Genomic DNA, 13,807 nt, shown 5'->3' with positions numbered 1-13,807 from the left:
CTGATGTATCAAATACTTATGTCATGCAATAAAATTTAAATGAATTACTTAAAAATCATACAATGTGATTTTCTGGATTTTTGTTTTAGATTCCGTCTCTCACAGTTCAAGTGTACCTATGCTAAAAATGACAGACCTCTACATGCTTTGTAAGTAGGAAAACCTGCAAAATCGGCAGTGTATCAAATACTTGTTCTCCCCATTGTATATAAAAAATATTATTTTCATGGCGGTCTTCATCCATAACCGCCAGTTACACAGTTATACTGTAATTGTGCCAGCCCTAACTGTATATCTCATTACAGTTTTTTTTATACAGAAAGTGTTTCAAATCTCTGTTCCTGTTTTTAATTGTTTCCACTCCTAAAACCTTTCCCACAACCCCTCATAATGAACATAAATTTAATGTGACATGAGGCTATTAGAGCTTATCTCTTACACGTTCATAGATAACACAGACAGAAACTATGATCTACAGTACCTGTGTCTATCTCCCCCAGCCTTTCCTCTCCTCCACAACAGAAAAGACCAGGCAGTCAGCTTAGTCAGCTAGTTCATTACTGGAGCTCAGATAAGATCACATCCTTCCTCTAAGAGCAACAACCCTCATCGTTTCTCAGGCCCTACATCAACCTCTCAAAGATGACCTGATCAAGCAAACAATAGTAATTTACACTCTCTTTCTCAGTACGTAGCAGACCCATCGAGTATCCAGAGATCAAGTAGATTCATGTTTACCAAGACAGTCATATGGCCGGACTTTAACATAGATACAGTACAGTAGATACCACAATCATATGGTCAGCCTTTAGGCCGTTACAGTAGACTGGGGTTTTGTCAGAAGGTTGTAACTCATGGGAACCTCTTCATCATAAGCACCTATCAGAATCAAAGGTTAGGGGTAACGTATGGCCCTCGGCCTGTCTGTGCCTTGAGGATGCCTTTCTTTCTAAATCAAATCCAAGTGGGTTAGAAGAACAGAGTGCATTAGTCACTAGTGGAATGTGTTGGAATGTGTTCTACTTCAATCTGCTGTTTTGATTTAGAAGTCAGAGGCGTGCATGCCACCTAGATAGTAAAATCATTAGCTGTCCAGACATCTTTTAAAGTTGGGAGAGATATAGGACATGCTTCCATCCTTCTCGGATCAAACAGACCAGCACACACAGCATGTGTAGAGGGCCTGTCTGTCTGTCTGTACATACACAGCATGTGTAGAAGGCCTGTCTGCATGTCTGTCTGTCTGTCTCTGTACACATACAGCATGTGTAGCGCCCTGTCTGTTTGTCTGTCCCAGGAGTATTTGCCTGGTCTATTCTGGGCCCAGCTGATACGTGGCCAGTGTTGTGAAGAGAGAGAAAAGGCCTGTTTTACATAACCAAGGTTACATAAGACACCACAGGGAGAGAACACAATGCTACACAATGCTATATAAAATAGTTTCATAATTTCACGATAATCGTTTCCTGTTTTGGTTCATGGTGTTGCTTTACAGGCTTGATCAGGTCTCAGCCTTTTGTCTGATTTTCTGTGATAAGAGAGCTGAACAAATAGCGTTTAATGGAAAGTTTTTTGATGAATTCATGCATACTGTTTGTTTAAGAAAGTTGTTCTAAGACGCATAAATAAAAAGAGATCTAATCTGTATCTGTCTTCAGAGTCTGAAACCATGCACGCTGGGAGTCTGTCTGCATATTCTACTCTCCAGTGTATGGAGGTCAAATACACTAAGCTATGCTCAATATAGCATGGAATTCCCTAGTCCTGACTCCTGGGACGCTCTACTGTTTATTATCCTGTTACAGTAAATTAATGCATGCGTGTATGTTTATTTTACTTTTATTTCAACGTGTATGTTTTGGTTTTCTGTGTCTTTACAGCTGACCGATGGGGGCAAGGCAGCCAAAGCCAAAATCAGTGTGGGAGATGTAGTTCTGTCTATCGACGGCATCGCCACCAACAGCATGAACCACCTGGAGGCCCAGAACAAGATCAAAGCCTGCACAGAAAACCTCAACCTCACCCTGCAGAGGTAAGAGGCTGCGCACACACACACGCATGTCTTATCTATCACTTAAGAAGTAACTGCTATTTAGGCCATTCAACAGCAGTACAGTAGTTCAACAGCACAGAGTAGAACTGAGTGCTTCTACAGACTGCTGTATGACTCCTTCCTGTGGGTTTTACTGTACTGTCTACTCTCCTAGTTTATGTAAGACCACAGGAAGTGCTGTAGCGTGTCTTTTTTAAGCTTCAGAGTTTGCATGCGACTTTGTTGATTCTGTCTGTAACTCTGTATTTCAGGCATATTTCAGGGACTTGTAAAAAATGATTACATGAATGCTTTACGGTAAAAAACATGGCTAGTTATCCCTTACTGGACCTTTACCCAAATGAAACACCACATACATTAAGCAGTAACCCGTCATTGCCATGTCAGAAGAGAACTTCAACCATGTCCCATGTGTGTTTATTTCTCTATTAACCATTTGAGATTCTTCAAAGTAGCCATCCTTTGCCTTGATGACAGCTTTGCACACTCTTGGCATTCTCTCAACTAGCTTCACCTGGAATGCTTTTCCAACAGTCTTGAAGGAGTTCCCACATATGCTGAGCACTTGTTGGCTGCTTTTCCTTCACTCTGCGGTCCAACTCATCCCAAACCATCTCAATTGTGTTGAGGTCGGGTGATTGTGGAGGCCAGGTCATCTGATGCAGCACGCCATCTCTCTCCTTCTTGGTCAAATAACCCTTACACAGCTTAGAGGTGTGTTGGGTCATTGTCCTGTTGAAAAACAAATGATAGTCCCACTAAGCGCAAACCAGATGGGATGGCGTTTCGCTGCAGAATGCTGTGGTAGCCATGCTGGTTAAGTGTGCCTTGAATTCTAAATAAATCATAGACAGTGTCACCTGCAAAGCACCATCAAACCTCCTCCTCCATGCTTCACGGTGGGAACCACACATGCAGAGATCATCTGTTCACCTACTCTGCGTCTCACAAAGACACGGTGGTTGGAACCAAAAATCTAAAATTTGGACTCATCAGACCAAAGGACAGATTTCCACCGGTCTAATGTCCATTGCTTGTGTTTCTTGGTCCAAGCAAGTCTCTTCTTCTTATTGGTGTCCTTTAGTAGTGGTTTCTTTGCAGCAATTCGACCATGAAGGCCTGATTCACGCAGTCTCCTCTGAACAGTTGATGTTGAGATGGGTCTGTTACTTGAACTCTGTGAAGCATTTATTTAGACTGCAATTTCTGAGACTGGTAACTCTAATTAACTTAACTCTGGGTCTTCCTTTCCTGTGGCGGTCCTCATGAGAGCCAGTTTAATCATAGCGCTTGATGGTTTTTGCGACTGCACTTGAAGAAACTTTCAAAGTTCTTGAAATTTTCCGTATTGACTGACCTTCATGTCTTAAAGTAATGATGGACTGTCATTTCTCTTTGCTTATTTGAGCTGTTCTTGCCATAATATGGACTTGGTCTTTTACCAAATAGGGCTATCTTCTTTATACCACCCCTACCTTGTCACAACACAACTGATTGGCTCAAAGGAAAGAAATTCCACAAATTAACTTTTAACAAGGCACAACTGTTAATTGAAATGCATTGATTGAGAGTGTGCAAAAGTGTCATCAAGGAAAGGGTGGCTACTTTGGTTACTACATGATTCCATATGTGTTATTTCATAGTTTTGATGTCTTCACTATTATTATACAATGTAGAAAATAGTCAAAATAAAGACAAACACTGGAATGAGTAGGTGTGTACAAACTTTTGACTGGTACTGTACATGCCCTGTCATTGTCCCTGAGGCCCTCTCAAGAATGCAGGGACGTTATGATGACGCTGTTGAGATTCATCACTCTGGCTTGTTTTGTCTTACACGTTATGTACCCCTGTTTATTTGTCTCAGCCAGCACACTATAACTTGATGCAATGTGTGAAGTACTACAGCCGGAAACACGCAGTGTGTGACTTACTACATCTTAAACACACTCAGTGGTAGACAAGGTTAGGCCAGATCTATGTTGTGGCCCTGGATGGACATAAAGATGGACACCTTTGTCCCAGTAACAATTAGGGACATTCATCAGAACAAGGTTAAAAGTGCAGATTGTCCCCCTCAGGGACACCCAATGTCCCTGAAAATATTCTTATAAAAAAAGCAGTTTAAAAAAAGCAGACCAGTGGAACAGGAAGTGGGAGTACACCCCTGACCTTTGACCCTGGTAGGAGGCAGTCATGGAAGGCCAGGATAAGTTTAAATCAGGCTAAAAGACTACCTCTCATTGAGTTTCTCAATGGCTTTGCATGGAGGTAGTGTACAATGGAGGGCTTGCACCATGGCAAATGTTCCCTCTATAACAAATGTACAGTATGTGCCTTTAGAACATGGTGGACCTGATTCAGTCAAATGAATCAGAGGAAACAGAGAGAAAAGTCTGAACTTTATGCTGTCACATTGCAATTCCTCATCAAGGTTTTACAAATGCTTTTCATGGCTGTTAAGCTGTTTTGGCAGGAAACCTGCAGAACCCATCAGATCAGACAGACGTCTGTTGTCAAAGACCTTGGACCTTAGAGGTCCCTTTGTGCTACTTCAGTACTGTTATAGCTGTAACCACAGCAACCCAGCTAGAACATGGCTACACTGGGCCATGCATTCTGAGGAGGAGTGACACAGTCGATAAATGTCATTCAGGACAGAGCACACACCTGCCTAGGCTGGCTCTGCCTGGGTTTAAGTGAACCCCTGTGAGGAAAGCTTTTAATGAAAGCTCTTAAAATACCCGCTACATTGATCCAACCTCCAAAGGAAACGGGGAATACTAGACACGGCATCAGTTTTGCTTACATTTGAATAAGTTCTCTGTAGGGCTGTAACAGCAGTTAAGTGCTGCTTAAACTATTTTCTGGCTCGATTTGCAAGGAGGCCAATGGGTACCTTGTAATCCTCGATTAAAATACTATTCCTTATTGGTGATTGAATATGGCGAATTGAAAGAATTTCCATAAATGTGAAGAAATTATTTGTCTGCTTGGCTTTCAATCAATGATTTGTCAAAGACATCAAAAAACACTTTGGTCAGTCTGAAATAAAACAGACAATTAATTCAGGCCTCTCACAATCACATACAGCTTGGTCCTATAGATTCAGTTCTGTTTGATTCAGAAAAGTGTTTCCAAAGCAGAATCAAACCTAGCTGTGGCTCTTGAACAGCCACTCCATATAGGGAAAGCAGTGTTGAGTGGAGGGCTTATTCCTTATTTGTGAAAAGCATTAGCCCCAGTGTTCCACTGTTCCATAGAGGTGTTGTGCTTAGCCCAGCTGCTCCATAAGGGAAAACACCTCCGCACATCCGCCGTGCTACGCCGCCCAAGCTGTAAAAGCTGTTGAAAGAGCAGCACAGAGCCTGGTTCACGTGTCCTCTCATTCTGTCACCACAACACTAGATTAAGGAGTCTTTTTACTCTAATGGAAAAGAAAATAGGCCTAAACTAGACCCCATCTCACAGCTGTCTGTAATCTAGCAAGTGTAATAAATGCACAATGAAACATCAAACACTCAGGCCATGCTAGACGATGATGACACACATGAGATTCAGCAATGTAGCGAATCCTCATGCTTTATTTCTGTAGGACGCGTGTTTCGTGATCTGAAATAATAAATTGAAGTACATGGCAAATTTAAGAGTTAAAGAGGATCGCATGTTCTGGGACGTACATAATTACTTTTAAAGTGGTGAAAAGTAAAGGGAGTTCTACCATTCAAAATAAGGAAGTGAGACAGTTTTCTGTTTGCCTTATTTAGATACTGTAAACAGCAAGGCATTTCAAGCAGTGTTTCCTTGTTACCCATGTTGTTTAATCATGGTATGGTATGTGCTCTCTCTGGCAGTGTGGAACCAACGCTCAATATTTCCATCTCTCCCCGACCCTCCTGTTCCTCCCTCCGTCTCCCAAACCAAAATGTGTACCTCTTCTTGTCAATTCAGCAATGTGAAAAGAATGCATTGATTTCCATCAAATCATTTTAGACCGCATTCACTTCCTGACCATATTTTCTTAATGTTGGTTTCCATGGGATGATGGACTGCCTTTGCTGAAAAACTCAGTCTCAGTTGAGAATGGCGCCATGAGGATTGGTGCAGGAGGATAGGTTTACAGTTACTCACTATTATGTCTTGTTTTCAATTTAGAGAAAAAGGCACCCCTTGCATAGCCTCATTGCTTCACTTTGTTTGTAATGTTATGTTAGTCTTAGTGAGCAGAACCGCCACAGTTCTAGCGTCCACCTGTAGATCTGTCAACACAACGCACTACACGTATCTGTGTGGGATTTATGAATGTTGACTGATGTGATAAGAGTATTATGGATGTTATGGTTGTGATAACATAACAGCGGCAATGCGCTAGTCTTCTAACAGACAAAAAGGGACAGCCGAAGAACCCTTTTAGGTTCTAGATAGCACCATTCTTTCTAAGAGTGTAGTGAAGAAATCTTTTCATCCTATGCTGGAGAAACCACAACTTTATATGATTCATCAGCTCTTCTCTGCCAGATTTATTCTATCCATCACTCACCGCCTTCCCTCTGACACTCCTGCTGCTTACCAGCCTCCCCCACAGTAACAACCCCTATGCCATAGAGCAGAACACGCTAACGCTAACTAGGGATATTAGGCTAGGAGCTAGGCTAGAATGCTGTTTTGATTAGCAGACTTTACGAGGTGATAGCGACTGGGTATCCAAAGAAAGATTGAATGTCTTGGCTCACGCTAGCAGTTCATGTCCATGTCTCGGGGGTTGGAAAAATAGTATTTCCACTTATCAGCAGAGTGATGGAGAACATGCACAGACCTACTTTATCTGTAGTTTGACTGTGAGGGTAATTGTAGGTAAACTACAGTAGGATTATGCATGATTTTCCCCTTAGATTGACTGGTTACATTTGGAGACCACACAATTAGCAGCTTTCTGCTGATTTAAGGTGTGGTATTCTTTTCTCTCAGAAATGTTCTCAAGAAAATAAAAATGGTTTTCCATCCACGCCTGGGCTGTTAAAAACTGGCCAATCAAGCCTAATGTGTGCTATGATTGTAATGACAACCAGTCACTTTACAACACATCTCTTTTCCTCTTCCCAGGTTAACACCATGAGTTCTGCCAGGAGGGTGTGGGAAGGAGCCTGAGGAAACTATGATAATTGATGTTTATTTATTGTCATCGAAATATTCAACACAGTGCAATCAAACACCGCTCCTCTTGAGAATATGACTGCCGCACCTGGGTCCAAAAAATCTAAAGACAAAAACAAAACGGGATGTCAGAAACCCAACAGATATTCTCTAAAGGTATGCAAGACAGCTTCCCCAGAGAGAGAGAGCGAGAGAGAGAAGAGAAGAGAGAGAGGGAGAGAATAATTTCACAATTTGGAAACTTGAAGCTCTGGGGCTGAGTTCTGACAGTGCCCAGGACTGTCAGTACAGACTGGCCTCTCACTCTCTCATCAGCACACTGTAGCTCACAACACAGACCAGAGAAACAGGCATGCCCACTGGAGACTAAGTGGAACTGACATTTACCAACGTAAAAACATGAGTTTCAACATATCAAAGCAGACAGCGTGTCTTTTTCCTGTCTTCGCTCTGTCTGTTTGGTTCACACCCCCCTCTTTTTCTCTCTCTCTTTGCATTCCTTGAGCTCAGATGTGAAATGCAAATAAAGAAGACAAAATAGAAATACCGTTTTTGAGACCTGACTAGAGGAGTAATATTTTTGTCTCTGTCAATTGACTTCTACTGGCCTGTGGGTAGACTAGGCCTAAGTGTCCTGTCCTCTCATCTAAAAAGTTGGATAGAGCCTCTCTTTTACATCTAAATGTCCAGAATGTATAGAATGCCTTTTGACTGACCAAACAGCCTTCCAGTTGTGTGTAAATCAATGTTGACCCCAAGGGTCATGTAGCACCACCTGTTGTGCTTATCGCCTTTTATTTCCCCTGCTGGTACAGCTTGTCGACAGACAGACAGACAGACAGACAGACAGACAGACAGACAGACAGACAGACAGACAGACAGACAGACAGACAGACAGACAGACAGACAGACAGACAGACAGACAGACAGACAGACAGACAGACAGACAGAGTACAGTATAGTCAGGCCTGCTGTTCACATAGCAGCCAGTCAACCATACGCTAGCTAGCTGCTCTGGTAGCAGGAGAGGAAGTCTAGCTCCAGACCAGAAACACTCACAGATGGCCAGTGTTTCCTTGGTAGACTGAAACTGCTGTGTGAAGGGGGTAGGGGGTTAGGGGATAGGGGTTGAGGAAAAGGACATTATAATGTAATACAGAGCTCATGCTTTTATGCCTATGTGTGGCCAGATGTTGAGTGGAGAAGGGGAGAGGGTGAGAGGGGTCAGTCTGTTGGGACTGTTAACTACTCTGGCCATGGGCCCACTCTGAAATGGGACTAATTAGAGAGAGAGATTGACTGTTTTTTCCCCCAGTGAAATGTCGCCGGAGAAGATGGCTGCCGTTTTACAGCCCTCTAACCAATTGTACTATTATGTGTGTTTTTTCGTGGTACTTGTAATTTATTCTGTACATAATGTTTCTGCCACCGTCTCTTATGACCAAAAAGAGCTTCTGGATATCAGGACAGCGATTACTTACCTCGTATTGGACAAAGATTTTTTCTTCAACGAGTCGGACGCGAAGGATATTCTACAGACACCCGACAAGGCCCAAATCCCCATCATTCGTATTAGAAAGAGACGGAGATATCGTGGACGTAGGTCGGGGTGCCTTGTAAGGATCCAACGGCGAGCAAGTAAACTGCCTCTTCCATCAATCCTATTAGCCAATGTTCAATCATTTGAAAATAAATTGTACGACCTAAGATTAAGGTTATCCTACCAGCGGGACATTAAAAACTGTAATATCTTATGTTTCACCGAGTCGTGGCTGAACGACGACATAGATAACAAACAGCTGGCGGGATATACGCTAAATCGGGAGGATAGAACGGCTGACTCCGGTAAGACAAGGGGTGGCGGTATGTGTGTATTTGTAAACAACAGCTGGTGCATAAAATCTAATACTAAGGAAGTCTCAAGGTTTTGCTCGCCTGAGGTAGAGTATCCCATGATAAGCAGTAGACCACACTATTTACCAAGAGAGTTTTCATCTATATTTTTCGTAGCTGTCTATTTACCACCACAAACCGATGCTGGCACTAAGATTGCACTCAATGAGCTGTATAAGGCCATAAGCAAACAGTAAAACGCTAATCCAGAGGCAGCGTTCCTAGTGGCCGGGGACTTTAATGCAGGAAAACTTAAATCCGTTCTACCTCCTTTCTACCTGCATGTTAAATGTGCAACCAGAGGAAAAAAAACTCTAGACCACCTTTACTCCACACACAGAGATGCGTACAAAGCTCTCCCTCGCCCTCCATTTGGCAAATCTGACCATAACTCTATCCTCCTGATTCCTGCTTATAAGCAAAAACTAAAGCAGGAAGCACCAGTGACTCGGTTAATAAGGAAGTGGTCAGATGACGCAGATGCTAAGCTACAGGACTGTTTTGCTAGCACAGACTGGAATATGTTCCGGGATCCTTCCGATAGCATTGAGGAGTAAACCACATCAGTCACTGGCCTCATCAATAAGTGCATCGATGACGTCGTCCCCACAGTGACCGTATGTACATACCCCAACCAGAAGCCATGGATTACAGGCAACATCCGCACTGAGCTAAAGGGTAGAGCTGCCACTTTCAAGGAGCGGGACTCTAACCCGGACGCTTATAAGAAATCCTGCTATGCCCAGGCAAAGAGTCAATACAGGACTAAGATTGAATCGTACTACACCGGCTCTGACGCTCGTCGGATGTGGCAGGACTTGAAAACTATTACAGACTACAAAGGGAAGCACAGCCACGAGTTGCCCAGTGACACAAGCCTACCAGACGAGCTAAATCACTTATATGCTCGCTTCGAGGCAAGCAACATTGAAGCATGCATGAAAGCATCAGCTGTTCCGGATGACTATGTGATCACGCTCTCCGTAGCCGATGCAGGCCCAGACGGATTATCAGGACGTGTACTCAGAGCATGCGCTGACCAACTGGCAAGTGTCTTCACTGACATTTCAACATCCCTGACTGAATCTGTAACACCAACATGTTTAAAGCAGACCACCATAGTCCTTGTGCCCAAGAACACTAAGATAACTTGCCTAAATGACTACCGACCCGTAGCACTCACGTCTGTAGCCACATAAATACCATTATCCCAGAAACCCTAGACCCACTCCAATTTGCAACAGATCCACAGATGATGCAATCTCTATTGCACTCCACACTGCCCTTTCCCACCTGGACAAGAGGAAAACCTATGTGAGAAAGCTATTAATTGACTACAGCTCAGCGTTCAACACCATAGTGCCCTCAAAGCTCATCACTAAGCTAAGGACCCTGGGACTAAACACCTCCCTCTGCAACTGGATCCTGGACTTCCTGACGGGCCACCCGCAGGTGGTAAGGGTAGGTAACAACACATCTGCCACGCTGATCCTCAACACGGGGGCCCCTCAGGGGTGCGTGCTCAGTCCCCTCCTGTCCTCCCTGTTCACGGCAGGCACGACTGCCGACGACACAACAGTGGTAGGCCTGATCACCGACAACAATGAGACAGCCTATAGGGAGGAGGTCAGAGACCTGGCCGTGTGGTGCCAGGACAAAAACCTCTCCCTCAATGTGATCAAGACAAAGGAGATGATTGTGGACTACAGGAAATAAAAGAGGACTGAGCACGCCCCCATTCTCATCGACGGGGCTGTAGAGGAACAGGTTGAGAGCTTCAAGTTCCTTGGTGTCCACATCACCAACAAACTATCATGGTCCAAACACATCAAGACAGTCGTGAAGAGGGCACGACAAAGCCTATTCCCCCTCAGGAGACAGAAAAGATTTGGTGTGGGTCCTCAGATCCTCAAAAGGTTCTACAGCTGCACCATCGAGAGCATCACCGCCTGATATGGCAACTGTTCTGCGTACGGCCCAGTACATCACTGGGGCAAAGCTTCCTGCCAGGACCTCTATACCAGGCGGTGTCAGAGGAAGGCCCTCAAAATTGTCAACGACTCCAGCCACCCTAGTCATAGACTGTTCTCTCTGCTACCGCACGGCAAGCGGTACCGGAGCACCAGGTCTAGGTCCAAAAGGCTTCTTCACAGCTTCTACCCCCAAGCCGTAAGACTCCTGAACAGCTAATCATGGCTACCCAGACTATTTGCATTGCACGATGGTATACTGAGCATGTCATATCATGCAATCATATTCAATTATTATGAAACCATCTTTCTTTGCTGCTTATCATCTTTATTCCCCTGATAAGTAACCTGGTTTAAGCCTGGAAATGTCATCTTTATTACAGGTACTTATCATTCTATTGTACAATCTCCGGTGTTCTAGTATTCAGTAAATGGACGCTGCTGTGGGACCCAAGGTAGCATTGGAGCGGTCCAAGTTGTCTGTGTAATGGATGGGAATGCTTCTAATCCGCTGGAAGGGAGAGTTTGTCTAACATTAAATTACAAGCACTGATCCAGAGTGGCCAAATTGTTCCAGATTACCTTTTAGTATGGGATAAATTATCCTATTCACAATGTGTGTGTGTGACTTTTAGTATGGTGTGAATTATCCTGTCCTCAGAGTTTACCACTCCTTGGCATGCTGTCATTCAGGGGGAACAGATTGATGCAGAATTGTCTGGGAGAGACATTTTGAAACATCTGCTTATGTGTGTTTTTGTGCAGGTTTCTAAGTGATTGTGTGTGCATATGGTGGAAGGAAGAGTGTGTGCTGGGACTTGGGGTCTTCTCCTCATGTTTATGGTGTCACTCTCTGGCTGTTAACGTACCCCACCCCACCCCTACACAACACGTGCATGCTGCTATAGAGCACTGGGGATTAGTCATCACACACATCATATGAGTGAGACTGACAATAGCAACAGGCTGTCCAGTTGTAAAAGTTAACATAACTTTCACACTAAAAACGAACCCCTTCTATCCTCACCTCTCCTCTCTTTCTATTCAATTAGAGCTCTCTCTCTCTCCTCGCTGCCCCTAGAGTACATCTCTCTCTCTCTTGCCCGCTCTCTCGCTCACTCTCTCTCTTTCTCTCTCTCTCACTTTCTCTCTCTCACTTTTTCTCTTTCTCTCTTGATTTATTTCTCTCTCTCTCTCTCTCTCTCTGTTTCACTCTCTCTGTCTCTCTCACTCAATTTTTCTCTCTCACTTTCACTCACTCTCTATTTATGTATCTCACTTTCTCTCTCTCTGTTTCTCTCTCTCTTTATTTATTTCTCTCACTTTCTCTCTCGCTCTCTGTTTCTCTTTCTCGCTCACTTTCTCTCTTTAATTATTTATCTATCTTTCTCTCTCACTTTCTCTCTCACTTTCTCTCACTCTCTCTCTGTTTCCCTCTCTCTCTCTCTCTGTTTCACTCTCTCTCACTCTCTCTCTCTGTTTCCCTCTCTCTCTCTCTCTCTGTTTCACTCGCTCTCTCTCTCTCTCTCTCTCTTCATTTCTTTCTCTCACTTTTTTTCTTTCTCTCCCTCTCTCTTCTCTCATCCCTGCCTTCAGTACTCCCTGTCTCCTCTCCCACTTCTCTGATTAATGAGGCTGTGTGTCAGAATTCCCGTTTCCCTGGCCATTCCTTTGCCAGTCCCGGCGCTGAGAGGGAGAAGCAGGAGAGCAAAGAACATGGAGCGTTGAGAGCTTTGTGCCCCTGACAGCTGCGTGAGTTACACCAGGGGCCCGGCTCGGCCCCCAGGCCCCACTAGCTGGCCAGCCACAGATGGACTTAGCAGAGCAAAGAAACTACTTTTCCACATCCATCCATCTCCCTGTGTTTTCATTCCCCAGCCAGTTTTTATAGTGACATGCTAAGTCCTGTGTCGACTGCTTAACATCCACATCTCACACTGAAAGTGACACAGGAACTATTTGGATAACAATTAAATAACAGTTAAAAAGTAGTTTACATACAAATGTTATTTTTCCACAGAGTAGATTAATGGTAAAGGCATCCATGAGTGGGGCTGGACTACCGTCAATCTCTACTGCTATGTAAGGGTTAAGAACTTGCTCTTTCAATGGAATAATTGTTTACCCAGATAGTAGTCTATTTGGCAGCGCTGTAGAACAATCTCCAGAACATCTCTGATAATGGGTTTTTATACAGTGTAGATGTGAGGCAGTTCATGAGTGAGTAGTCCTTAAAATGTCATCATGTAATTCTCGCCTCTATATCTAGCTGGAGTAGACACAGTAGTGTGTGTCACGTTGTGTCCTGGTGCTGAGAGAGCTGGGCCTTGCATTAGCAGTCTCTCTCCATCACTCAGTCAGATGCCATGTGCCAGACTGTTGCTCTTGGCTCAGACAGACAGGAGGGGGGAAATGTGTCAGTCTACTTTGCCCTCAGGCACGTTCTTCTAGACCCCTTATTCTGCAGTAGTGTGTGTGTGTGTGTGTGTGTGTGTGTGTATGTGTTCAGTTTCCTACCAGCCTATTTATTCACATGCCTCCCTCTCCCCACCATACTAAACTACATTAGCTTCAGTAGTAGGTAAAGGACATGTTGTCTAAATCACATCCTTATGACTAAGCTAATGTGACCGAATTGTGTTCATGTGAGTGGAACAGGGATGCAGGCAGGCTGAATGAGGCTCTATGTGAACAGGAAGGGGACAACTAAGGGCCTTCTCTGTCTGATTACAACCAT

General features: G+C 44.0%; 1 protein-coding gene across 1 annotated transcript in view; it reads left to right on the top strand.

The window, feature by feature from the left end:
* pdlim5b (PDZ and LIM domain 5b) overlaps positions 1-13,807 on the top strand; it is an 89,223-nt gene that overhangs the window by 53,895 nt on the left and 21,521 nt on the right. The window contains exon 3 of the mRNA XM_084159197.1: positions 1,881-2,032. Coding sequence (XP_084015323.1) covers positions 1,881-2,032 — 152 coding nt within the window. The remainder of the gene's footprint in view (positions 1-1,880; positions 2,033-13,807) is intronic.

Source organism: Coregonus lavaretus (genome assembly GCF_964263955.1).
Source record: "Coregonus lavaretus genome assembly, chromosome: 4".
Lineage (NCBI taxonomy): Eukaryota > Metazoa > Chordata > Actinopteri > Salmoniformes > Salmonidae > Coregonus > Coregonus lavaretus.
The sequence above is the reverse complement of the archived record's forward strand: the minus strand, read 5'-3'. Positions and strand labels throughout refer to the sequence as shown.